Source organism: Pleurodeles waltl, chromosome 2_2 (assembly GCF_031143425.1).
Source record: "Pleurodeles waltl isolate 20211129_DDA chromosome 2_2, aPleWal1.hap1.20221129, whole genome shotgun sequence".
Taxonomy (NCBI): Eukaryota; Metazoa; Chordata; class Amphibia; order Caudata; family Salamandridae; genus Pleurodeles; species Pleurodeles waltl.
The window spans coordinates 1,173,678,642-1,173,703,525 of NC_090439.1; the positions used below are offsets into that span (position 1 = coordinate 1,173,678,642).

At 49.1% G+C, this 24,884-nt stretch overlaps 1 protein-coding gene across 1 annotated transcript in view; it reads right to left on the minus strand.

Annotated features, from left to right (window-relative positions):
- Nucleotides 1–660: 660 nt before the first annotated feature.
- LOC138275054 (C-type lectin domain family 2 member L-like) overlaps nt 661–24,884 on the minus strand; it is a 51,540-nt gene continuing 27,316 nt past the window's right edge. Inside the window, exons 2-5 of the mRNA XM_069219066.1 lie at nt 20,114–20,191; nt 9,886–10,076; nt 7,978–8,081; nt 661–1,585 (exon numbers count right to left, since the gene is read on the minus strand). Of these exons, the coding sequence (XP_069075167.1) occupies nt 1,474–1,585; nt 7,978–8,081; nt 9,886–10,076; nt 20,114–20,191 (485 nt within the window). The 3' untranslated portion in view covers nt 661–1,473. The remainder of the gene's footprint in view (nt 1,586–7,977; nt 8,082–9,885; nt 10,077–20,113; nt 20,192–24,884) is intronic.

Consider the following 24,884-nt stretch of genomic DNA (forward strand, 5'->3'; position numbering starts at 1 on the left):
TTTAATGCATAGGATTCTGTGATCCCTGCGCAAACGACTCCTTAGTTTAACTTGAAAATCTAATGTCCCACTCCGTCTGACCCAAGACCTCCATCCTGAGCGTTCCCACATCTTCAACGCCGTCTGTTCAGCCCCCATCCCGCCCCCTCTCATGTTTCCCTTTTCAGCTCATGATGACCGCCAGACTCTTCAGCCCCCATCCCGCCCCCTCTCATGTTTCCCTTTTCAGCTCATGATGACCGCCAGACTCTTCAGCCCCCATCCCACCCCCCCTCATGTTTCCCTTTTCAGCTCATGATGACCGCCAGACTCTTCAGCCCCCATCCCGCCCCCTCTCATGTTTCCCTTTTCAGCTCATGATGACCGCCAGACTCTTCAGCCCCCATCCCGCCCCCTCTCATGTTTCCCTTTTCAGCTCATGATGACCGCCAGACTCTTCAGCCCCCATCCCACTCCCTCTCATGTTTCCCTTTTCAGCTCATGATGACCGCCAGACTCTTCAGCCCCCATCCTGCCCCCCTCATGTTTCCCTTTTCAGCTCATGATGACCGCCAGACTCTTCAGCCCCCATCCCGCCCCCTCTCATGTTTCCCTTTTCAGCTCATGATGACCGCCAGACTCTTCAGCCCCCATCCCGCCCCCTCTCGTGTTTCCCTTTTCAGCTCATGATGACCGCCAGACCTTGTGACTCACATCTCTAGTGGCTTCCGTCACACGGTCGCCCACTAACGAGCCGCCATCTCATGGTGTCGGGAAAAACGTGCTGGAAACCTTTGTAAACAGCTCTTTCCAGCTCGTTTTAGGAAGCTTTGAACAGCCCCTTGAATGAAAAGAACCAGGCATTGTTCTAGAGGAGGGTGTTGGGGCACCGGGCAGGGGCAAAAGTGTCTCCTATGGTTTCTCGGCACAAGGCCACGCCGTCTCCAAGGCCTCATTCCCTTTCACACTATAACTGCGTTGTTTCGGTCGGCAGGTCTGTCTGTCTTAAGAAGACATGAAAGCACACAGTGACGTGCAGAGGAAGGGGGGCTGATAAGTAGGGTGACTGTATGTCCCGGAGTTGCCGGGACAGTCCCAGTTTTTCACCAGCAGATTTCGGGAAATTTAGCTCATGTCCCGGTTTTTATAGTGGGTCGACTGAAAATGGTGGGGGGTGCATTTGTATTTGTTTCAAAGCCAAGACAGAATCTGTTACTGGCTTTAAATATAGTGAGGGGAGGTTAATAAAAGTGGTGACCGATGATCTGATGTAATTCTGACACCTAAGGACAGACATATCAAAGGGTTTTACCCATTCGGTGTCTATGGGCAAATGTGTTCGTCCATATGGCCCGTCGTGCATAAACAGTTCCTCTGCAGCCTCCACGGTACAGCACAGGTTATTCAGATGTGTGGCCTCTTTCTACAGATGTTGCAGCGCCACCTAGTGCACAAGCAGTTCCTCTGCAGCCTCCACGGTGCACAACAAGATGGTCAGACAGAGGGTCTGCTGGTACAAATGTAGGGTCTTAGCAGATGACATCCAGACACCCGCAGGGATCCTCCTCCGATGTAGACGCAGTCCCCGACGTCTGTTATTGTACATCTGGGAAGAGAGAGAGAGAGAGACAGGTCCAGAGTTAGACAGTGTGAGACAGAAAAATAACTCACTGCAGCTGGTGTGAGACATGAAACGATAAACAAATGAGAGACACTGGGGGTGAGGTCAGTGGTGGAAATGCGTGAGAAGGTATTTGTAGGGAGTGACTCCATGCACAGGGAGAGTGAGAGGAGGCACAAGCGGTTATGTATGGGCAATGAGGCCATGCACACGGTGTTATGTGTAGGGAGAGAAGTCATACAAAGGGACTGATTTATAGGGAGTGAGTCCAGGTAGCGGATGCTATGTATGGAAAGTGAGGCAATGCACAAGGAGTTATCCATAGAGAGTGAGTTCATGCACAGGGAGTGGAATCATGCTTAGGGTGTTACTTATGAGTATCAGAGTTAGGAATGAAATGTGATCTAGAGGACATGAATCCATCAGAGCTCATGTCCTGGAACTGGGCTCACTGCTGGTCTACAGCCATGTGCAAGAGAGTGACTCATTTATAACCCAAGAGCTGTGATGACAAATCTATGCAGGGCAAGAGATAACATAACCTGTACTTTTAAAGTTACGTTAACCCTGTGGCATCGTGGCCTTTACTAACTGATGTTTATTTCTATGCAACTCATGAGACTCATTTTATTGACCTCAGAATGATGAAAGGCTGAATGGACCAGCCCAGATTCCGACTGTGCCTTTGAGGTTGTAACACAGATCCTGAGGGGTTGCATCAGTCCATTGAGTCACAGGATCCACTAGATTAAATGGAAATATAACTCAGTCAGGAGAGCATTTGCTCTTGTATCAAGAACAGAGTTCTAAATCATGCTTAGGGAGAGCTATCAGTGCTGGAAATGCAATTACATACAGAGCGTCGGGATAGAAAAGTCCCTCGCATGGTGATGGACGTCTACCCGTGTGCTGAGTGCCCCAGCCGCATAGATGTCTGGATCCCTGGTGCAGTTCTTGTCAAGGGTGAACACCACTCATGTGTGTGCGCCATGGCATAGGCCTGTCTCATGGATTGCAGTCTTGTTGGAACAGGATGAGCTGAAACAACAAGTGAAGTGCCCCGCTCCCATGGGGGCAGAGCACCTTTGTGGACTATCAAGTCAAATTTCCCCTTGAGAATTCAACATTCCACACTCATATGTCGCTGAGACCGCTCACTATCAAAATCATGCAGCGCTCTATTTATCACACAATGGAAGCAAGATTAGCACAACATAAGCATCAGATTGTAAAGAGCTTCAATATCAAATATGCCAAAACACATCCACTGTTTTAATAGATAAATGAGGATATAGCATTAATCATCTGGTTGTCAGCTGACGACTTCTAGAACTAGTCTTGGCAGTAATTAAAAACATAAACAAGTGCAGCGCAAACAATAACAAAAACATATTGAAAAACAAATGATTAAAAATATACAACATACATTTTGTATGTAATCTGATGAACTTTGGGATGCAATAGATGATTATGCTGCCCTTGGCTCCATAGATTGTAGGTTTCTGAGTTCAGTACACTAAAGTACAGAAGCGTAGTATCCCTTCCCAAGACGCCTTCACTCGGCTGCCTCAATACTTCCGTTTACGCCCCCTTGGCATCAGGGCTTCCTGTCGTATCTCCCACATTTACAATTCATTTACAATTCATTTACAATTCATTGCCTGTTTCACTGCAATCAGCTCTTAATGTGGAAAGCTGATTTATACTCTTGGGGTTCCTCACTCTCTGATCCAGCACCAAGAGCCCCTGAGGTGTGAGGTTGTCCAAGAAATCTCAGACACCAATGCACACATGCCTGCTGGGACATCCCACACACTGGCCATCGTGGCAGAGCTGTACCCCAACTCTTGAGCAGCTCCTATCGCAGGTTGACTTCAGATCCTTGGAAACGCCACAACCCACGGACCACAAATAGAAATATATCCAGTTAGTGCCCTGCCTGTGGAGCCAACTAGGATGCCACTTTGGTACATACAGGAATCCCCTATGTGACACTATTTGATGCTCTGAGGCATCCTTAGGTTGGTATAACACATTTTTACAATATAACACCATCCCAACTACATGCATACCACTACTATCTCAGCTGCATGATGGATGGGCGAGAATCTTGCAAAATGAATATAAATGATTGCGATTGGAAAGAAATACTTGAAGATCCCGATGTGGGGGGAGGAGGGTCATGGAATCCCAAATTAAATTTTGCTCATTTAAAACAATTCATGATTGGTGCAGGACCCCACAAAAAATGTGTGCAGGAGGCCTCCTCCACCACTCCAAATGTTGGAGGTGTGACCAGGTGGTTTGTGACATAGTACATACCCTACATGCCTGTCCACACAAGGCCTATGGAATAGTATAGGGAACACGTCATCGAGACTCTTGAGATCCCAGTAACATTATCACAAAACCTGATCATGTGACGGACATGATTGACCTCCCTTCTATGCAATCCATGATCTCTCCAGCACTCACTACAGCCAGGAATTGCACCCTATGCCACTGGCGATCACCTCACCTACCACCCATGACAAGTGGACAGGTCAAATGTACAAAACTGCCTCGCAAGAAAGACCCTCATATACAAAGTACAGGATAGAACAAATGTCTATTTACAGATCTGGATAGCCATTTCTAGACAGTAGTACTTGAGATGCATCGATAGGGTGGCACCCCGCGAGACTGGCCAGTAGTGCACCTCAGAACCCCTTAAACTGCCCCCCACCACCTATTACAATCCACCTCCCCCCATTGACTTTCACCTGATGTGGTTGCGCACACCACATAGAAAGTGCATACAAATCCAATGCTGCCCACAGTTCCTTATCGCCTCCACTGGGGCCACGCCCACCTTTACACTGATTATTTATGAGTATTTTTCACATTTTGTTTCTTTCTTTTGTTCTATTTCTCTGGCCTTGTTCTTATTTGTTTTGTAAGAATGATGCTCATGAAAGTCTCAAAATGCTAATGTTTCAATCTTCCTTTATCATATATCAGTTATCCTATATTACTATGACCATGTCACAATGTCATGTACCTCTCGGATGTCAGTTTATTCATCAGTTCAGAGGATGTTGTCCATCATTGCTTTGCCTTGCTGCTTCTGGTTCTTCCTGAATTGTTGTCATACCAGTCTACTGTATTGAAAACACTCCCTAGATTGTCTTATTGAACACGGACCAATCTTGTGTTGTTCTGCAAAGCTTTATAACATTTCTGACAACAATGGCCAAGGACACTGTGTATGTCCCCAGTGCATCATGAAAGTATGCATAAAATCATAGAAACTCAAATGCATGTGTGGGAAGAGGGGGTCTTCTTGTCTAAGTATGCTTCTGTCCATGTATCGGAGTGGGTGGCTGCTCTATGCAAACCCCTGTCCGTATACTCACACAGATGGGGACATGTTGTTGCTGATGTAAGAAACCCCAGTGTCTGAACACACATGGGTGGGGAGGTGATGCTGCAGCTGTAAGCAGACCCTGACGCCTGTACTCATATGGGGTCAGCTGTAAGCAGACCCTGACGCCTGTACTCATATGGGGTCAGCTGTAAGCAGACCCGGTGCTTCTACCCACATGGGTGAGGAGGTGGTGCTGATGATGTCATCAGACCCCGGTGCCTGTACCCTTGTGGGTTGCAGCTGTAAGCAGACCCTGGTGCCTGTGGTCCATGAGTTCCAGGTGTAAGAAGACCCCGGTGCCTGTACCCACATGGCTTGAAGCTCTAGGCAGACGAGGGTCCTTGTGATCCATGAGTTGCAGCTGTAAGTCAACCCCAGTGCCTGTACCCACATGGGCGTGGAGGTGGTGCTGCTGATGTAGCTCTGACATGCATTGAAGGTCAGATTAACAGATATAAAATTTTCAGCTTTTCTGCAAGATCAGATTGAGTCCTGCCTACCTCCTTTGATGTGTATTGTTCAACCTCTCAGTGCCTTGGAGAATAGGATCCACCCTCATGCTACACGGAGCCAATCAGCGGGCTCAGATGGCTGCATCCCTGCCATCCTATCTGCCTCCTCCCTGGTCCCTGGCCTGTGGACTCTGCACCCTTGGGGAGCCTTCTGTGCACTTGTGAGCTAGCAGCACTGCTGCTCCGGTTCTGTGCTTTGCCTGGCCACCGCCAGGGCTGCTCCAGGAATGGGCCTCAGCCTTGGTGCCTCTCGCACTCCAGACACTCAGTTCTATCAGACAAACCTCTATGTCTCCTACTTCCAGAGTTTGTTGTCTGTGCCTCGTGCCTGCTGCAGACTTCATCTCTGTGGAGACAGAGGTTACTGCAGAATGCCACTCTCCTGCCTGGACATGCCAGCCTTCCTCCCTCCCTGCCACCCTAGATCTGGCCAGGCCAAGCACTGCAGCTGACTTCATGATGATCTCTAACCATGTCTGACACCTTCTGCCAGTGCTGAACCATGTCTGAAATGACTGAGGAAAGAGCCTCAGTGATGGAGGACAGCACCTGAGTAATGGAGGAGAGAACTTGGTGGATAGGTAATAACGTCTTGAGGGGTATGGTGGACAGAGAGGGCCTTAGTGATGGAGGAGAGAACCTCGGTGATGGAGGGTAGAGCCCCGGTGATGGAGGAGAGCGCCTCAGTGATGAAGGGGAGAGTCTCGGTGATGGAGGAAGAAAGAGCCTCAGAGAGGGAGGATGGAACCTGAGCAATAGGTAAGAGACAGAGGGACAGATTTAATGAAAGTGGTGCTACACCCAGTGCAGCGTCACTTTCCTTGCACCCCTTAGTGCTCCCCTACCGCCACCATGTGTGTGTCGTATTTAAACCACCATGGTAGGGGACATCAGATTTTCTGATGCTATTGACGTACTGTTCAGGGTTAGCGCCAACATTTTGGTGCTATCCCAGAACAGTACATAGGGCTCCACTATAAACAATGGTGTGCCCCATTTTAACGCCTGCTTTAAGAAGGCGTTAAAAATGCTGACAAAAAATGATGCAAAGAAATCTTCTAGATTTCCCTGGCCCATGTTTTTGGCCCCCCTAACGGGGAACCCTCCGTCCCCTTTGCATGCATTATGCCTGACACACTTTGTAAATCTGGAGCTGCCCATCTAACGACACATAAGGGTAAATAAATTATGCTAATGTGTCGTTAGATGGCGCTAGGCTCTCTTAAATCTGGGCCTGAGTACCTTAGGGTAGGGTGGACAGAGAGCACCCGAGTGATGGACGGGAGCGCCTAAGTGATGGAGGAGAGAGATCCAGTGATGGAGGACAGAGCCTGAGTTATGCAGGATAGCACTTCAGTGATGGAGGAGAAAGACCCAGTGATGGAGGAGATCACTTCAGTGATGGAGGAGAGGGCTCCAGTGATGGAGAAGAGAGCCTCAGTGATGGAGGAGAGAGCCTCAGTGATGGAGGAGATCACTTTAGTGATGGAGGAGAGAGCCCCAGTGATGGAGGAGATCACTTCAGTGATGGAGAAGAGAGCCCCAGTGATGGCAGAGAGAGCCCCAGTGATGGCAGAGAGAGCCCCAGTGATGGAGGTGAGAGCCCCAAAGATGGAGGAGATCCCTTTAGTGATGGAGGAGAGAGCCCCAATGATGGAGGAGATCACTTCAGTGATGGAGGACAGAGCCTCAGTGATGGAGGGGAGAGTCCCAGTGATGGAGAAGAGAGCCCCAGTGATGGAGGAGAGAGCCCCAGTGATGGAGGAGACAGCGTCAGTGATGGAGGAGAGAGCCTCAGTGATGGCGGAGATCACTTCAGTGATGGAGAAGAGGGCCCCAGTGATGAAGGAGAGAGCCCCAGTGATGGAGGAGGAGAGAGCCTCAATGATGGAGGAGAGAACCTCAGTGAAGAGATAGGACAGGATTCCAGGCAGACAGAAGAATCTGATTCGAAGCGAAGTATCAGCCTTTGGAGAGTGATCAAGACTTTTCTAAAGTAGAGTAATATATTGTCATTAATGCTAAGGCACAGACCCAGTGGCTTTGCTCAGCGCTTGATAAAGTGTCACACGAAGTGTCACTCATAAGAGATGCAGATGTCACACCTCAGCACACAAAAACCTTGGCACCCCTGCCGTCTCCCTCTGTGAATCATGAGATCTGCGCACTGTGCAGTCCTGTCTCATGTCTATGATATAAATAATTCACATTTTACCTTGTGCCGGGTCACTTGTGAATCATGTCCACGGTGCCTGGTCCACGGTGGCTGGCTGCAGCTTCCACAGGGAGCTCTGGAGCCTGTCCTGTGGCGCTGATTACAATAAATAACACCTCTTATGAGTATATGGGGAATAACATGTGCATTTTGGTGTTCATTACATACTCACATACATTTACATCATAGCTTCTAGCCAGTCTGGATGCAAACACACAACATTACTCTCATTAATAAATCTTACAGGCTGCTGCTGCAGATGGTCCCATTCGCCCAGTGGAATCCATCCTCCCTCTTCCTCAGACCGACCCACATGTGGTGATCACAAGAAACTTTCAGCAAGAAATTCTGCACCAGAAAAGAACAATTCATCTGTGTATGTTCTACAATTATCAAACAATATCAGATACAATAATGAATCAGTGTTTGTGGCAAACACCTCCTCGCTTACACAGTCTTTTGCAATCACAATGATCAATGTTAGTGCAATGGTGATCAAATATACTGTGATAGAAAGTTACAATCAGCAGGTCTAGTGTGCGCAGCCCTGAAAGCAGTGGTAATTGTTACCAGGGAGAGGAGCCAACAGATCTGACATTATTACCGGGGAACTTCACAGAAATTAAAATGGCCAGACCTCCATCGCCGTCCCTGGGACAGCTGGCACAGCCGGGTTACAAAAAGAGAGAACCCCATTAATGTAAAAGTCTTTCAGGGCCCACGTCTCTGGCAGGCAAATCAGAGCTTCAAGCGGATCCCAGCAATCTTTCAGGATCATTATTTTAAAAACATTTTCAGAACAAAGGACCTCATTATGAACATGGTGGTCCAAACCGCCATGCCGGCGGCGGCGAAAATTACTGCCACCGGCATGGCGGTCTGGACCACCATATAAATAACAAGGGAAAACCGCCGCAGGCAGCCCTCCGCCACCGCCAGGCATCCACCGACAGGCAGTCTGACGATGGTGGACTTCTCTATCCGACAGACAGAGAACCCTTGTTCCGCCAGCCTTTCCCTGGCGGTTTACCTGCCAGGGAAAGGCTGGCGGAAGGGGTGCTCCGGGGTCCCCCTGGCAACCCCTGCACTGCCCATGCCCTTGCCATGGGCAGTGCAGGGGTGCCCGTGCACAGCCCCGTCGCGCAAGTCCACTGCCCGATTTACGGGCAGTGATCTGTGCGACGGGTGCTGCTGCACCCGCCACACTGCGTCATTGACAGCTCCATGTGGAGCTGTCGGCAATGTCCTGGCCCAGCATTCCACTGGGCTGGCTTGCGAAAACACTGTTTCCATCCGCCGGCCCAGTGGAATGTTTTTTATACGGTCGGCAGGATCTCAAGGGGCTGGCGGTCTATGTTAAGACCGACAGCATGAACACGGTGGGGAATCCGGCCGTGTTCATAATGACCCCCAAAGTGTTATAGATGGAGAACTCACACTTTCACCTGATTTCACTACCTGAGCTGGGGCTTAAGGAAGGGTCAAGACGATGGAGGTGGACATGGAACAATTCTGTGGGGACGACTATGGGCATTAATCAATTTCTTGCAGGTTTCTGAGAGCAGAAAATCGACTGCTCAGTGGAAACAGAGGAGGTTGCTGTGGAGTGACTGATTGGAGTTACCCTGCCGCTCAACAACTGCCACTCTGAGCAACCGATGTGAAGGTTTATAAAAATGTCCCTCAGGAAGCGCTCTAATTCAACCAAGAGAGTCTATTAAATATCTCGAAGCTGAAAGTAAGTCTCCCACCAGCCAGGGATTCCTAAAAGTAACAACAACAAAATCCTTTGGTGATAATTTGGTTTGCGGCCATCCCTGGAACTCTCCTGGCTGACAGAATCTCTCTTGAGAGGTCAGCTCCCCATCCTGAGTTAATTCAAAACCAATGCATGACCTTGTTTCAAATCCACCCCTGTTTTCCTCCTCCTCTGTTCTAGTTTGGTCATTCTGAGTTCTTCCGTGTACCAGCTTGCCTGCATACGCATTCTAACAATTGGCTGTGACCCCCCATTGACAGGGGAGTTGGAGGGTGAGGAGCCGGAGGTTAGGAGGCAGCCATTAAAATGACAGTGCATAGGCTGCCAAAAGCATTCATGTACATCTCTGACTGCTGGTTCTAAATGTTTTACTTGATTGTTTCATGTCCTCACCAGTTCCTCCTGGGTGTCAAAGAGTGCGAGGGACCCGTTGTGTGAGGAGCAGTTGCTCTGGCTGATGTCCCAGTCCCCTTCCATATTATACATCATCGAGAAGTAATAACACTTGTTTCTACTGTAGAGCCAATCCATGGGGCAGGGCTCTGTGAGAGAAGGCACTGGAGCGTCCTGTGATAAACAGTGTCCTAAAAGCAGAAAATGTGAAATAGTCATTATTAACACAACACATGGGTTTGTAAAGGGCACATTCACCCCTTGAGGCACCTTGGTGCTGACAACCTAACACATTAGTACTCATTTTATCATCCTCAGAAGGATGAGAGGTTGACTCTAACCTGTGGTCATGGAGTCAAGAACAGGTATTTTCAGAGGAGGCCAGACCCGGCCTTACTCTTAGAACTGCCCGGCACATGTCATCAAGACATCACTTTCACGTTCTGTGACCTTTTGGTAGTTCAAGTACCCCACTCACTTTGCATGTTTTTATATATGCACCTAGGTAGAGGGAACCCAGGTACAAGGCAACAGAGCTTTGCCCAATGTATGAAGTCTATTTTATTGAAATGTAATGGGCAGAACCTCTTTACTTTAGGATAATCGGAAAACACCAAGACAAACCTATCAAACAGAATGATGGATAAGGAATACTTTGGAGTTAGAGATGGGTAACTGTGAATAACGGGGGTGTTTTTCACTAGTGGGTTTAGAGTGTCATGAGAGGGAAGCTTGGGGTTTCTATAATGTCTCTCACAACATGGAGGTAAACATTATCCTTTTAATTCACAGTTATTCAATACTGTGACTTCACAGTGCTGGTGAGTGGTACAGGACCCACATCCCCTGTTTTCTCCCCACCCCAGGCCTGGAGACACCCAGGGAAGTGGTTGGTGAAAAGGCAGATGGTGACCCACAACTTGCAAGAGGCAGGCATAGACCCATGGGAAGCTGTGAGTGTTCGACCAATCATGTACATCCCTGGGTTGTCCTGCATCCTCTGGGCCTGGAAGTGAAGAAGGGGAGCAGAGGAAGCAGAGCATTGTGGGTCAGGTGATGGTGTTACCGCCTGCTTTCTCAAGCTGGTCTGATCTCTGCCAGGAGTGACACTGTTTTGTGACAGAGCCGATGCCCAGTGCTGTGAATTTGGGCAGGGGCTGGAAAAAAAGTGGCAGCGAGGTTATGATGGCAGGATAAAAGATATATTTAAATATAATGGAAGAGTCGGGACGAGCATCTGGCCAAGAAATGTCTGAGGGGGAGAGAACAAACTATTTCCAGGAAAGGAGGGAAGAGTCCTGATGAAGGCAGGTGAGGATGGCACAGCAGGACAGTAGGTATGTTTTATATGTCTACTGGGGAGCGATGAGTGAAAGGATCTTGTGAAATGGGAAATCTGCCTTTCAATCTGCATATAAAGTTAAACTTAACAACAATACCCCAAAAAATGATCTGATGGAAATCCTGAGAAACAAGCGGGTTTTCAGTATTTCTCAGATTAGCACTCTATATGTGGGTACAAACCTGAGAAAGAATCTGGGCAGCTGATGTGATTCCCAGGTGCCCTTGTTGTGACTGGGATAACCACATAAAGCTGTCTGCAGTTCATGGACTTTGTTTTCTTCCATGGCAGCTGGAAGAGGAGTTTGTGGAATTTCAACACAATTAACTTCACAGGAGTGGCTTGCGGTGCTTAGTAGAGGTGGCGCGCAGGTTTCGGGGGGGTAATTAATAAAAAAAACACTTATCTCCATCGTTCCCACCACCACCGCACCGCTCCTCTGCTGCAGGCGGGAAGCACAGGCTCTCAGCCTGCCCTGGTGCCAATCTTGTCTCTTCTCAGAGCAACGTTAGGATTTGGCTGGGAGCACCCAGCCAGGGCACTCCCAGGCAGACTGAGAGGCTGTGTATGCTTTCTCCAGCCCTGCAACACTGTGCCGGGATGGAGAGGGCACAGTGCGAATGTGTGTTTGGCTGGCCCGAGACGGCTGGCCAAACATATATGTGCGATGAGGGGAAGTGCTATGCACTCCCACTCCGTGCTCGTCACAGCTTGTTGCCCATCCCTTTTACTACAAAATGATAACAAACATAGTTTATTGTTATTTTGTAATGAAAGGTATGCAGCTGCTGCTGCTGCTGCTGCTGCTGATGAGGGGGCGACGTTCCTCCGCCCTAGCCGAACAAAAGAATGTATTAATACTTCAATAATCATTAGCAGTGGGTGTGGGGACGGCTGGGGATCCTGGGGAGGGCACCAAGAGTATGGAACGTTGGTGGGAGGCCCAGTGTTGAACCAATCAATCAATCAGTGTATTTGTAGAGTGCAATACCACCCATGAAGATCTCAAGGCGCTGAGGGGGATGGGGGAAGGGGTGCTGCTACTGCTCAATTAGCCAGGTTTTGAGCCACTTCCTGAAAGTCAGCAGGTCTTCGGTCTGTCGTAGGGGCAAGGGAAGGGTGTTCCAGGTCTTGGCAGCGAGGTGGGAGAAGGATCTGCCTCCAGTAGTCGCTCTTCGGATGTGGGGGATGGTGGCGAGGGTGAGGTCGGCTGATCAGCGTTGGTGGGACGGGGTGTAGAAGGTGAGACATCTGTTGAGGTAGGCTGGACCGGTGTTGTGGAGCGCCTTGTGTGCTTGGGTGAGGAGCTTGAAGGTTATCCTTTTGTTGACGGGGAGCCAGTGTAGGTCTCTCAGAAGGGGACTGATGTGGATGTGGCAGTGGGCATCGAGGATGAGGCGTGCAGAGGCGTTTTGTATGCGTTGCAGTCGTTTGAGGAGTTTGGCCGGGACTCCTACGTAGAGGGCATTTCCGTAGTCAAGTTTGCTGCTGACAAGGGCTTGGGTGACTGTTCTTCTTTATCAGTGGGGATCCATCTGTAGATCTTGCGGAACATGCGGAGGGTGTTGAAGCAGGATGAGGAGACGGCGCTGACTTGCTTGGTCATGGAGAGTGTTAAATCGAGGATGATGCCCAGGTTGCGTGCGTGGTTGGTGGGTGTTGGGGCTGCTCCCAGAGCGGTCGGCCACCAGGAGTTGTCCCAGGCTGAGGGGTTGGCGCCGAGGATGAGGACCTCTGTTTTATCTGAGTTCAACTTCAGTTTGCTGTTCCTCACCCATTCGGCGATGGCCTTCATTCCTTTGTGGAGGTTGGATTTGGCGGTGAGGAGGTCCTTGGTGAAGGAGAGGATCAGTTGGGTGTCGTCGGCGTAGGAGATGATGTTGAGGTTTTGTAGCTGGGTGATGCGGGCGAGTGGGGCCATGTAGATGTTGAAAAGTGTAGGGCTGAGGGACGAACCTTGGAGAACGCCGAAGTTGATTTTGGAGGCTTTGGAGTGGAAAGGGGGGAGGCAGATGCTCTGGGTTCTGCCGGAGAGGAAGGAGGTGGTACACTCCAGGTCTTTGTCCCAGATCCCTGCGTTGTGGTGGCATGTGCATAGGATGCGGTGGCAGACGTGTCGAAGGCGGCTGGGAGGTCCAGGAGGATGAGGGCCGTGGTTTCGCCGTTGTCAAGCAGGGCCCTGATGTCGTCGGGGGCGGCGATGAGGGCGGTTTCAGTACTGTGGTTGCTGCAGACCCTGACTGGGATGGGTCCAGGATGTTGTTTTCTTCGAGGTAGTGGGTCAGTTGTCTGTTGACGATCTTCTCGATGACCGTGGCCGGGAATGGGAGCAGGGAGATGGGACTGAAGTTCTTGAGGTCTCTCGGGTCTGCCATGTGTTTCTTGAGTAGGGGTTTGATCTCAGCATGCTTCCAGCTCTCGGGGTAGGTCGCAGTCTCGAAGGAGATATGAATGACTTTGCGGAGGTGGGGTGCGATGGTGGCGCTTGCTTTGTTAAAGATGTAGTACGGGCATGGATCTGATGGAGATCCAGAGTGGATAGTGCCCATGGTTTTGATTGCGTCGTCTTCGTTCACGTTGGCCCAGACGAGCAGGGGGTCGTAGTTTAAGGTGGGTGGAGAGTCTGAGGAGTCAGTGATTGGCGGGCTGGTCTGGCTGTTGAAGCTGTCATGGATGTCTGTGATCTTGTGGTGGAAGAAGGTGGCGAGGGAGTTGCACAGGTCTTGTGAAGGTGGGATGTCGTTTGTGCTGGAACTGGGGATGGAGAGTTCATTCACCATGTTGAAGAGCTCCTTGCTGTTGTGTGCTTTGTTGTCCAGGCGGTCTTTGAAGGAGGTTTTCTTGGCAGATCTGATGAGGTGATGGTGATTGCGGATGGGGTTCTTGAAGGCGGCATGGTTGTCCGGTGTCTGTTTGAGGAGCTACTTTCTCTCCAGTTGCCGGCAGATTTGCTTGGAGGCTCGAAGGTCGGATGTGAACCAGCTGGCTCTCTTGTTGGCACCTCTGTTGGAAGGTTTATTGAGCGGGGCAAGAGTGTTGGTGCAGTTGTCGATCCATCGTCAGAGGTTGCATGCTGCGAGGTCAGGATTGGTGGGTTCGGTGGGTGGTTTTCGGGCGAGGATGGTGTTCAGCTGGTCTTGCCTGATTTTGCTCCAGTTGCGGGGGGAATCTGTTGGGTGCGGTGGTGCGTGGTGGGTTTCTGGAAGGTGAAGTGGATGCAGCGGTGGTCGGTCCATGGGAGTTCGGTGGTGTGGCTGAAGGTGACGGGGCTAGCGGAGAAGACGGGGTCCAGCGTGTGGCCAGCGGAGTGTGTTGGAGTAGTGATGAGTTGTCTGAGTCCGAGGGTAACGAGGTTGTCGATTAGGGTGGTGGAGTTGGGGTTGTTGTTATTCTCCAGGTGAAATTTCAGGTCGCCGAGGAGGACGTAGTAGGCGGAGGCTAGGGCGTGCCTGCTGACGAGGTCGGCGATGGAGTCGCAGAACTGAGGCCGTGGTCTGGGGGGTCTGTAATGAGGGTTCCTCTGAGGATGTTGTTAGGGTTGATATGGATCTGGAAGTGCAGATGTTCGGCGGTGCTGAGGGTGTCGTTGGTACAGGTCGTGACCCTGATGGTGTTCTTGTGGACGGGTGCGATTCCACCTCCGACTCCGCTGGGGTGATCCCTGCGGGGGTTCTTGTAGCCATCCGGAATGGCTATGGCGAAGTATCGGGCCGAGGAGGCATTCATTCAGGTCTCCGTTAGGAAGGCGACATCCAGGGTGGAGGTGTTGAGCAGGTCCCAGAGTTCGACGGCGTGTTTGTGTACGGAGCGGGTGTTAAGTAGGATGCATCGGAGGTAGTTGTGGTCAAGCTCGGCAGGAGGTTTAGCGATTTGGAGGCTGGTGAGGCTCCAGTTCCGGCAGGTGAAGGGTCCCTGGGTGTGCTTAGGGGAGGCCAGGAAGCAGGCGTGTGCTCGTCCGGTGTTGAGTGCACGGAGGGTGCTGGCAGTGTAATGGCGTTGCTGGCTGTGGTGGTCTCAGGGACCAGGAGTCCTGGCGCTGGGCGCAGTCTGGCGCAGATGTGTTTGCCTTAGGCGTGCCTTCGGCAGCTGCCATCTAAGGGGAGGTGGGAGGGAGGGGCAGTATGGAGGAGGGAGGGGGCAGCGAATGGGAGTGCGGGCGGGCGGGTCTGTAGGGACGCAGCGGCGGGAAAAAAGGAAATTGAAGTGGAGGGAGGGGGGCGGGCCGCAGGGACGCAGTGGCGGGGAGACCAGGGCAGAGAAAATAGGGAATCTGGAGCAGCGCCAACACTTGCACGCAGTGCAGGGGAGCGACCTGCTTGAAGCAGGGTCAAGGGTCGCTCCCTTCACCACGCAACGGCTGCCATATAAGGGGAGGTCGGAGGGGGGGCAGCAGGGAGGTGGGAGGGGGCAGAGAAAGGGTGAGCAGGGGGCTGGGCCGCAGGGACCCAGCAGCGGAAAAAAGGAAATTAAAGTGGAGGGAGGGGGGCGGAGCCGCAGGGACGCAGTGGCCGGGAAAAAGGAATTTGAAGTGTAGGGAGGGGGGCAGGGACGCAGGGACGCAGCGGCAGGGAAAAAGGAATTCGAAGTGGAGGGAGGAGGGGCGGGGCCACAGGGATGCAGCGACGGGGAGACCAGGGCAGAGAAAATAGGGAACCTGGAGCAGCGGCAATACCGGCATGCGGTGCAGAGTAGCAGGGAGGAGGGAGGGGACAGCGAATGGGCAAGAAAAAAGGAAATTGAAGTGGAGGGAGGGGGGCAGAGCCCCAGGGACGCAGCAGCGGGGAAAAAGGAATTTGAAGTGGAGGGAGGGGGGCGGGGCCACAGGGATGCAGCGGCAGGGGAAGGGGAATTTGAAGTGGAGGACGGGGACTTGGAGTGGACATAATGGAACTTGTAATACGGCAGAATATCCATCACATTTGTGACAGAGAAGCCCATCCGCCAAGGTCGTAATAAGGCCCTTTGTTATTAAGGAACTGGTGATTGGAGGCATTGTTAGTAAGGAGCTGGTGGCTGAAGCCTTTGGGCCTGATTCAGAGTTTGGCGACTGTGTTAGTCCGTCACAAACGTGACACATATCCCTATCCGCCATGTTACAAGTTCCATAGGTTATAACAGAATTGTAACCTGGCGAAGGGGATATCTGTCATGTTTATGATGGAGTAGCCCCCTCTGTCAAACTCTAAATCAGGCCCTTTGTTAGTAAGATGCTGAGCGATTAGAGACTTGGGGCCTGATTCAAAGCTTGTCAGAGATGTTACTCCATCACAACGGTGATGGATATCCCGTCCGCAGAAATATAAAACCCATTATATCCAATAAGATTTATATTTCAGTGGACTGGATATTTGTTACCATTGTGACTGAGTAACCCATCTGCAAAACTTTAAATCAGTCCCTTTGTTAGTAAGAAGCTGGTGATTAGAGACTTTGGGCCTGATTTAGAGTTTGGCTAATGGGGTTACTCTATCACAAATGTGACGGATATCTTGTCCACTGTATTACGATCCCAATATATACTATGGGAATCATAATATGGAGACTTAGGGCCTGATTTAGATATTGGCGGGCATGTAAATCAAACGGTGATGGATATCCCATCCGCTGAAATCTAAATCCCATAGGATATAATGGGATTTAGATTTTGCAGCCCGGATATCCCTTTGTTACTGAGGAGCTGGTGACAGAGACTTTGGGTCTGATTTAGATGCTGCTCCAGGGGGCAGATGGGATTGAATGGACAGCGTTTCGTGGCGATTGCACTTTCTGCTGTACGCACCGAGGGACCTACTCATGAGAATGTCGTGCAGCCCAGCGCAGCAAGTCACCTTGGTGCGCTGCTCTGCGTGACAGGGAAAGGGCAGGCGTGTGTCACAGAGTTGGGAAAGGGTGGGGTGAATGAGCAGAGACTGAAACTTGCATCTGCAACTGTGCAGGTTTGAGGTTTCAGTTTAAAGTGACTGCAGGGGAAAGAAGCAGCAGGAGTCCAAACAAGACCTGCAGAGACAGCAAGGTAAGTGAAAAATGCTATAAAATACTGTGAATGTGTGAGAGTCTGTGCGTGAGACAGTGTGTATATGTCAGCATGTCTGTGTGTCTACGTGCGTATAACTGAAAATTACTGTGTGTAAAAGTGAGTGAGTCAAGTCTGAGTGAGTCTTAGTGAGTCAGAGAATGGGTGAGATAGAGTGAATCTGTGTGTGTGAGGGAGACTGATTGAGTCAGACTGAGTGAGAATGATTATGTCTGAATGAGTTTGAGTCATAATGAGTGGGAATGAGTCAGAGAGGGGATGAGGGAGTCAGAGTGGGTATTAATGAGTATGACTGAGCAATTCAGTGAAGACGAGTGACATTGAGTCTGAATTACTGAGGCTGATTATGAATGAGTAAGACTGAGTCACAGTGAGATTGCGAGTCAAAATGAGTGAGACTGAGTGGGACTAAGTGTGAATGAGGTAGACTGAGTATGAGTGAGTTACAGTGAGACTGAATCAGAATTAATAAGACTGAGTGAATCAGGGACGATGAGTGAGTTATGAGGAGAATCAGAGAAATTAAGTGAGCGTGAGTGAGACTGAGTGGGAATGAGTGAATCAGAGTGTGAAAGAGTGAAAGTGAGTATCAGTGAGACTGAGTGAGTCAGAGTGACATTGTGTGAGCCAGAATGAGTGAGAGTGAGTGGGACCGAGTGAAAATGAGTGGCACTGATTGCATATGAGTGAGATACAGTGAAACTGAGTGAACCAGAGTAGGTTTGACTGAGTGAATCAGGGAGAATGAGCAGGTTATGGGGAGACTCAGAGAAACTAGAGGAGAATGAGTGAGAATGAGTGAGCCAGAGTGAGACTGAGTGAAAGTGAGTGAAACTAAGTGAGACTAAGTAAGTCAGGGTGAGATTAGGTCACTCAGAATGACTTAGAATGAGTGGGATTGAGTGGGTCTGAGTGATGACTAAGTCAGAGTGAGAATAAGTGAGAGGTTAAGATTGACTGCACCCCCTAAACCCTTCAAGTAAGTGTGCAAGTCTTGTTCACTGGAATTCAAATCAAGCATTACGCCCCAACACCTTTAATGGCCACCAGCCACCACTGTCACACCCATATATAGACAGAGGAGCAAAGGCCCCACTCTCTCAAGGAAAGAAAAGATCCCAGTATAAAATGGGACCACACCTCACCCAGAGGCACATGCTGAGTACCCTGTTTGGATCCCAGTATAAAAGGAGGCCACACATCATCCAGAGGCACACGCTGAGTATCTTGGGTGGATTCCAGTGTAAAAGGAGACCACATCCCACCCAGAGGAACATATTGAGTATCCTGGGTGGATCCCAGGATAAAAGGAGGCCACACCTCACCTCAAGGCACATGCTGAGTGTCCTAGGTGGATCCCAGTCTAAAAGGAGACCACACCTCACTCAGAGGCACGTGCTGAGTATCTTGGGTGGATTCCAGTATAAAAGGAGACCATATCCCACCCAGAGGAACACATTGAGTATCCTGGGTGGATCCCAGTATAAAAGGAGGCCACTCCCCACCCAGAGGCACATGCTAAGTATTTTGGGTGGATCCTAGTATAAAAGGAGACCACATCCCACCGAGAGGCACATGCTGAGTATCCTGGTTGGATTCCAGTATAAAAGGAGACCACACCCCACCCAGAAGCACATTCTGAGAATCTTGGTGGATTCCAGTAGAAAAGGAGACCATATCCCACCCAGATGAACATGTTGAGTATATAGGGTGGAGCCCAGAATAAAAGGAGGTCACACCTCACCCAGAAGCACATGCTCACTATTGATTGTTCCAACAGCACTTGCAAAGGAGAGATGAGTGTTCTGCTGTTTTTGTTGTGCTTCCTGTTATAGAGTGATTGCTCGCACCTGGAACATCCAGAAGGACTACAATGAGTTCAGCTGGTGATGATTGGGAGCGAGAAAGCACAGTTTAAGAAATGTTGTATTTGGATGGAAATCCTTGAAAGGAAAAGTATTTCCCTAACAACTGTACAATCGGAAGTTAAATAATCATCAAGCCCCAAGGGGAATCAAGAACCTTAGAGTCAGGCCAAGAACTGAATAAAACAAGATATCAAATTCAAGGAGATTTCCTGATACAAGATATAACAATAATCCTTGTGTACTCCTCAAGACCACTGGGCCAGCAAGACACCGGTTAATGGCCTTAAGGCTGCTGTCCTGGTATTTGGACCTGTAACCTGCACCCAGGCGCTTCTGCTGCAACAGAACCTCCATCTAACATAAAGCATTAATGGAGTGGGCTTTGATGAGTGTGGAGTATTGGTGCAGGTGGGCGCCCCCTACAGGCAGTGCACACACAGGGGCTGTCTGGAGACATGAGAGCAATCAACCCCTGCTGCTGGAGGAGGGAAGGAGGCAAGACACTCCTGCACCCAAGCACACCTCACCTGGCTTTCTGTACATGTGTGACATCACCACACATCTCTGGCACTGGCTCTATGTGTTTGTGTGACAACATCTGACACCTCTGGCACTAACTCTATGTGTTTGTGTGACAATACCTGACACCTCTGATACTGGCTGCAGATGTGTGTAACACTTCTGACACTGGTTCTAGGTGTGTATGTGTGACATCACACATCTCTGGCACCTGCTCTATGTGTTTGTATGACAACATCTGACATCTCTGGCACTGGCTCTATGTGATGTATGTGACAACATCTGACACATCTGATACTGGCTCTAGATGTGTGACAATACCTGACACCTCTGGTACTGGCTCTAGATATGTGTGACACTTCTGGCACTGGTTCTAGGTGTTTGTGTGACATCACCTTCCACCCCTGGCGCCTTCTCTAAGAGCAATCTCTGCCCTCATGCACTTTATCAGAGTGGGAGACTTACCAGTCAGTGCAGCCAAGGCCACCACCAGCAGGAGTACAAGTGCACAGAGAGCACAGAGCACTCGTGAGGATGACATCACTGTAAGAGAGGAGACAGGACAGGGAGTCAGAGAAGCTTCTGGTCACATGGCGTGGAGAAAGGTACTGTACAGGTGGGGGCAGGTGCAAGGAATGTCAGGGTATCTGCCACTCAGACAGCCTGTGAGGAATCCAGCCTATGGCATAGAACTGCTGTGTCTGGCATCACAAGTGAAGTCATAAACCTCTAGCCTTCTAGGCACTAGATAACTGAGTATCAAATTGTCTTCAGTAACAAAAGTAACAAGAACTGGAACTCTACAAGACGGGGCAGGTACATGGCCTGGGATTATCCCTCGAAGAGCCTGTAATGAACCCAGCCTTTACATCCTAGAGCCTGAAATCACAGATGGGCTCAGAACTCGGAGTTTCTTGGCGCTCGAGAGTTGGGCCCTTAGTGTCACACTTGATAGGGGACGTACATAATAGGGCAGGGTTGAGGTTTAGAGGTTCTACTCTTTAAACAGAGAGCCTGTGAGGAATCCAGCCTGGGAACCCAAGTGTCTGATGTGACATCACAGATGGACTCATAATTGTCTGGGCCTCTTGGCACTAAAATACTGGGCACCAAGTTGTCCTTTGTATCACAAGGCACATGGACGTGAATCTACAAGGCGCATGGCTTAGATGGCTGTGTCCTACTGGGAGAGTCTGGAAGGGATCCAGCCTGGTACCTTCAGTGTCTGTCATCACAGGTAGACTTGAAACTCCTTGTGCTTCTTGGTGCTAAGGAGAAGGACCGCGACACAAGGTCTACCAGCTGAAGCGTTAGTGTGGGCTTTACAGATGCAGGAATCACTAATGTATCACTAATGCATCCTAAGAAAGTAAATCCGTGTTATGCTGCAAGGTCCTTAACAAGAGGGGATTCTTGTTTTTGTAAATGTGTTTCATTTAGATTTTTTTTACTGAATTAAAAAGCAAGACTTCCTGTGCAGTGTCTGTCAGCACATGGGATGACCCCTCAGCAGGACAACAGATGCAGGTGGGGCACATGCAGCAGACATGACAGCGCATTCCCTCTTCCCACTCCCCAGTCTGGTTAGCAAATGAAAGTGAATGTGTACATCATTTGTGTTACTTGTTTTTGTTCCACACTTTATTCTCTTTTGCAGGTCAATCAGTTAACCAGTTTTAAGCCAATTGTAGAAAGCTTTTAGGTTCACCTATGGTGACACGGACGTTGCAAGTGATTGGTCAGAGCTTGGCCAGTGGATGAAGCTTGTTGTCCAATATGTGACGTCATTATATTTTTAATCATAAAGTCTGTCGGTGATGGACCAAGGGTTCGGTTCACTGGGAGGGCCATACTTCCGGTTGTCTCGGAGGTCTTAGGGTCACCCCGACTCCTTCCTGTATGTCATTATTTACAAGTTTTAGCGCTATTGATATGTCACAGACACGGCTCCAATATGTAGTGGAAGGCGCTATGGAGAACCCACTCCTGCTGAAGCAATGCTTAGGAGGGAAACACACGTGTAGAGGCTCTGCTGTACATGAGACAAAACCTACTCTGCTGCCCTACAAGCACTGGCAAAGACAATGCCGGCAGCCAACAAGCACTGCTGGTGAAGCAAAGTCATCATTTGTTTACTGTAATAATACGGCAACTTGCAACATTCTTTACCACTACTTCTGCACAGCTCATTCTACACTTAGATTTACTGAAGCAAGTGATTTATGTATTTGCGACTTAGCTAATATATACATCTTAACCCCTTCGCTGCCAGGCCGTTTCCCCCTCCTGTGCCGAGCCTTTTTTTGGCTATTTGATGCGAACTGCACAGCACATGGCGAACTGCGCTTAGGCCCTCATAACTTTTTGTTCACATAAGCTACCCACGCCAAATTTACGTCCTTTTTTTCCAACATCCTAGGGATTCTAGAGGTACCCAGACTTTGTGGGTTCCCCAGAAGGAGGCCAAGAAATTAGCCAAAATACAGTGAAAATTTAGTTTTTTTCACAAAAATGGGAATAAGGGGCTGCAGAAGAAGGCTTGTGTTTTTTTCACTGAAAATGGCATCAACAAAGGGTTTGTGGTGCTAAAATTACCAGCTTCCCAGCTTTCAGGAACAGGCAGACTTGAATCAGAAAACTCAATTTTTCAACACAATTTTGGCATTTTACTGGGACATACCCCATTTTTACGATTTATTGTGCTTTCAGCCTCCTTCCAGTCAGTGACAGAAATGGGCATGAAACCAATGCTGGATCCCAGAAAACCACAACATTTCTGAAAAGTAGACAAGATTCTGAATTCAGCAAGGGGTAATTTGTGTAGATCCTACAAGGGTTTCCTACAGAAAATAACAACTGAAAAAGAAAAATATTGAAATTGAGGAGAAAAAAACATCATTTTTTCTCTACATTTTACTCTGTAACTTTTTCTTGCAATGTCAGATTTTCTAAAGCAAAATACCGTTACGTCTGCTGGACTCCTCTGGTTGCGGGGATCTATAGGGCTTGTAGGTTCATCAAGAACCCTAGGTACCCAGAGCCAATAAATGAGCTGCACCCTGCAGTGGGTTTTCATTCCATACCGGGTGTACAGCAATTAATTTGCTGAAATATAAAGAGTGAATAATAGCTATCAAGAAAACCTTTGTATTTCCAGAAAGGGCACAAGATAAGCTGTTGAGGAGCAGTGGTTATTTGCACATCTCTGATTTCCGGGGTTACCATAATAGCATGTGAATTACAGGGCATTTCTCAAATAGATGTCTTTTTTACACACTCTCTTATATTTGGAAGGAAAAAATGTAGAGAAAGACAAGGGGCAATAACACTTGTTTTGCTAATCTATTTTCCCCTAAGTCTCCCGATAAAAATGATACCTCACTTGTGTGGGTAGGCCTAGCGCCCGCGTCAGGAAACGCACCAAAACGCAACGTGGACACATCACGTTTTTTTAAAGAAAACAGGTGTTTTTTGCAAAGTGCCTACCTGTAGATTTTGGCCTCTAGCTCAGCCGGCACCTAGGGAAACCTACCAAACCTGTGCATTTTTGAAAACTAGAGACCTAGGAGAATCCAAGATGGGGTGACTTGTGGGGCTCTGACCAGGTTCTGTTACCCAGAATCCTTTGCAAACCTCAAACTTTGGCTAAAAAAACAAATTTTCCTCAAATTTTGGTGACAGAAAGTTCTGGAATCAGAGAGGAGCCACAAATTTCCTTCCACCCAGCGTTCCCCCAAGTCTCCCGATAAAAATGATACCTCACTTGTGTGGTTATTTGCACATCTCTGAATTCCGGGGTGACCATACTAGCATGTGAATTACAGGGAATTTCTCAAATAGATGTCTTTTTTACACACTCTCTTATATTTGGAAGGAAAAAATGTAGAGAAAGACAAGTGGCAATAACACTTGTTTTGCTAATATATGTTCCCCCAAGTCTCCCGATAAAAATGATACCTCACTTGTGTGGGTAGGCCTAGCGCCCGCGACAGGAAACGCACCAAAACGCAACGTGGACACATCACGTTTTTTTAAAGAAAACATGTGTTTTTTGCAAAGTGCCTACCTGTAGATTTTGGCCTCTAGCTCATCCGGCACCTAGGGAAACCTACCAAACCTGTGCATTTTTGAAAACTAGAGACCTAGGGGAATCCAAGATGGGGTGACTTATGGGGCTCTGACCAGGTTCTGTTACCCAGAATCCTTTGCAAACCTCAAACTTTAGCTAAAAAACACATTTTCCTAAAATTTTGGTGACAGAAGGTTCTGGAATCAGAGAGGAGCCACAAATTTCCTTCCACCCAGCGTTCCCCTAAGTCTCCCGATAAAAATGATACCTCACTTGTGTGGTTATTTGCACATCTCTGAATTCCGGGGTGACCATACTAGCATGTGAATTACAGGGAAATTCTCAAATAGATGTCTTTTTTACACACTCTCTTATATTTGGAAGGAACAAATGTAGAGAGAGACAAGTGGCAATAACACTTGTTTTGCTAATCTATGTTCCCCCATGTCTCCCGATAAAAATGATACCTCACTTGTGTGGGTAGGCCTAGCGCCCGCAACAGGTAATGGCCCAAAACACAACGTGGACACATCACATTTTTTCATAGAAAACAGTGCCTACCTGTGGATTTTGGCCTCTAGCTCAGCCGGCACCTGGGGAAACCTAGCAAACCAGCGCATTTTTGAAAACTAGAAACCCAGGGGAATCCAAGATGGGGTGACTTGTGGGGCTCTGACCAGGTTCTGTTACACAGAATCCTTTGCAAACCTCAAAATTTGGCTAAAAAAACACGTTTTGGCCTCTAGCTCAGCCGGCCCCAGGGGGGGCAGAAATGCCTATAAGGTCGCTCCCCTTGCTTGATGGCGCAAATAAAAGATCCCTGGTGCCTAGTGCCTAGTGGTTTCTGCACCCCTTGGGGGCTGATTGACCTTCAATCGGCCAATCTGCCCCAAAGGGGGGCAGAAATGGTCTAAATACAATTTGGCCCCCAGGGGAGTGACCCTTGCCTAATGGGTCGCTCCCCATCTCTAAAAAAACAAACAAACAAAAATAAATCTCAAACAAAAATTTGCCCTGGCTCCTAGAGGTTTCTGCCCCCCCTGGGGGCAGATCGGCCTAATCCCAATAGGCCGATCGGCCCCCAGGGGGGGCAGAAATGGCCTAAAATAAATCCCCCCCCCCCCCGGGGAGCGACCCTTGCCTACAAGGTCGCTCCCCTTGCGTTAC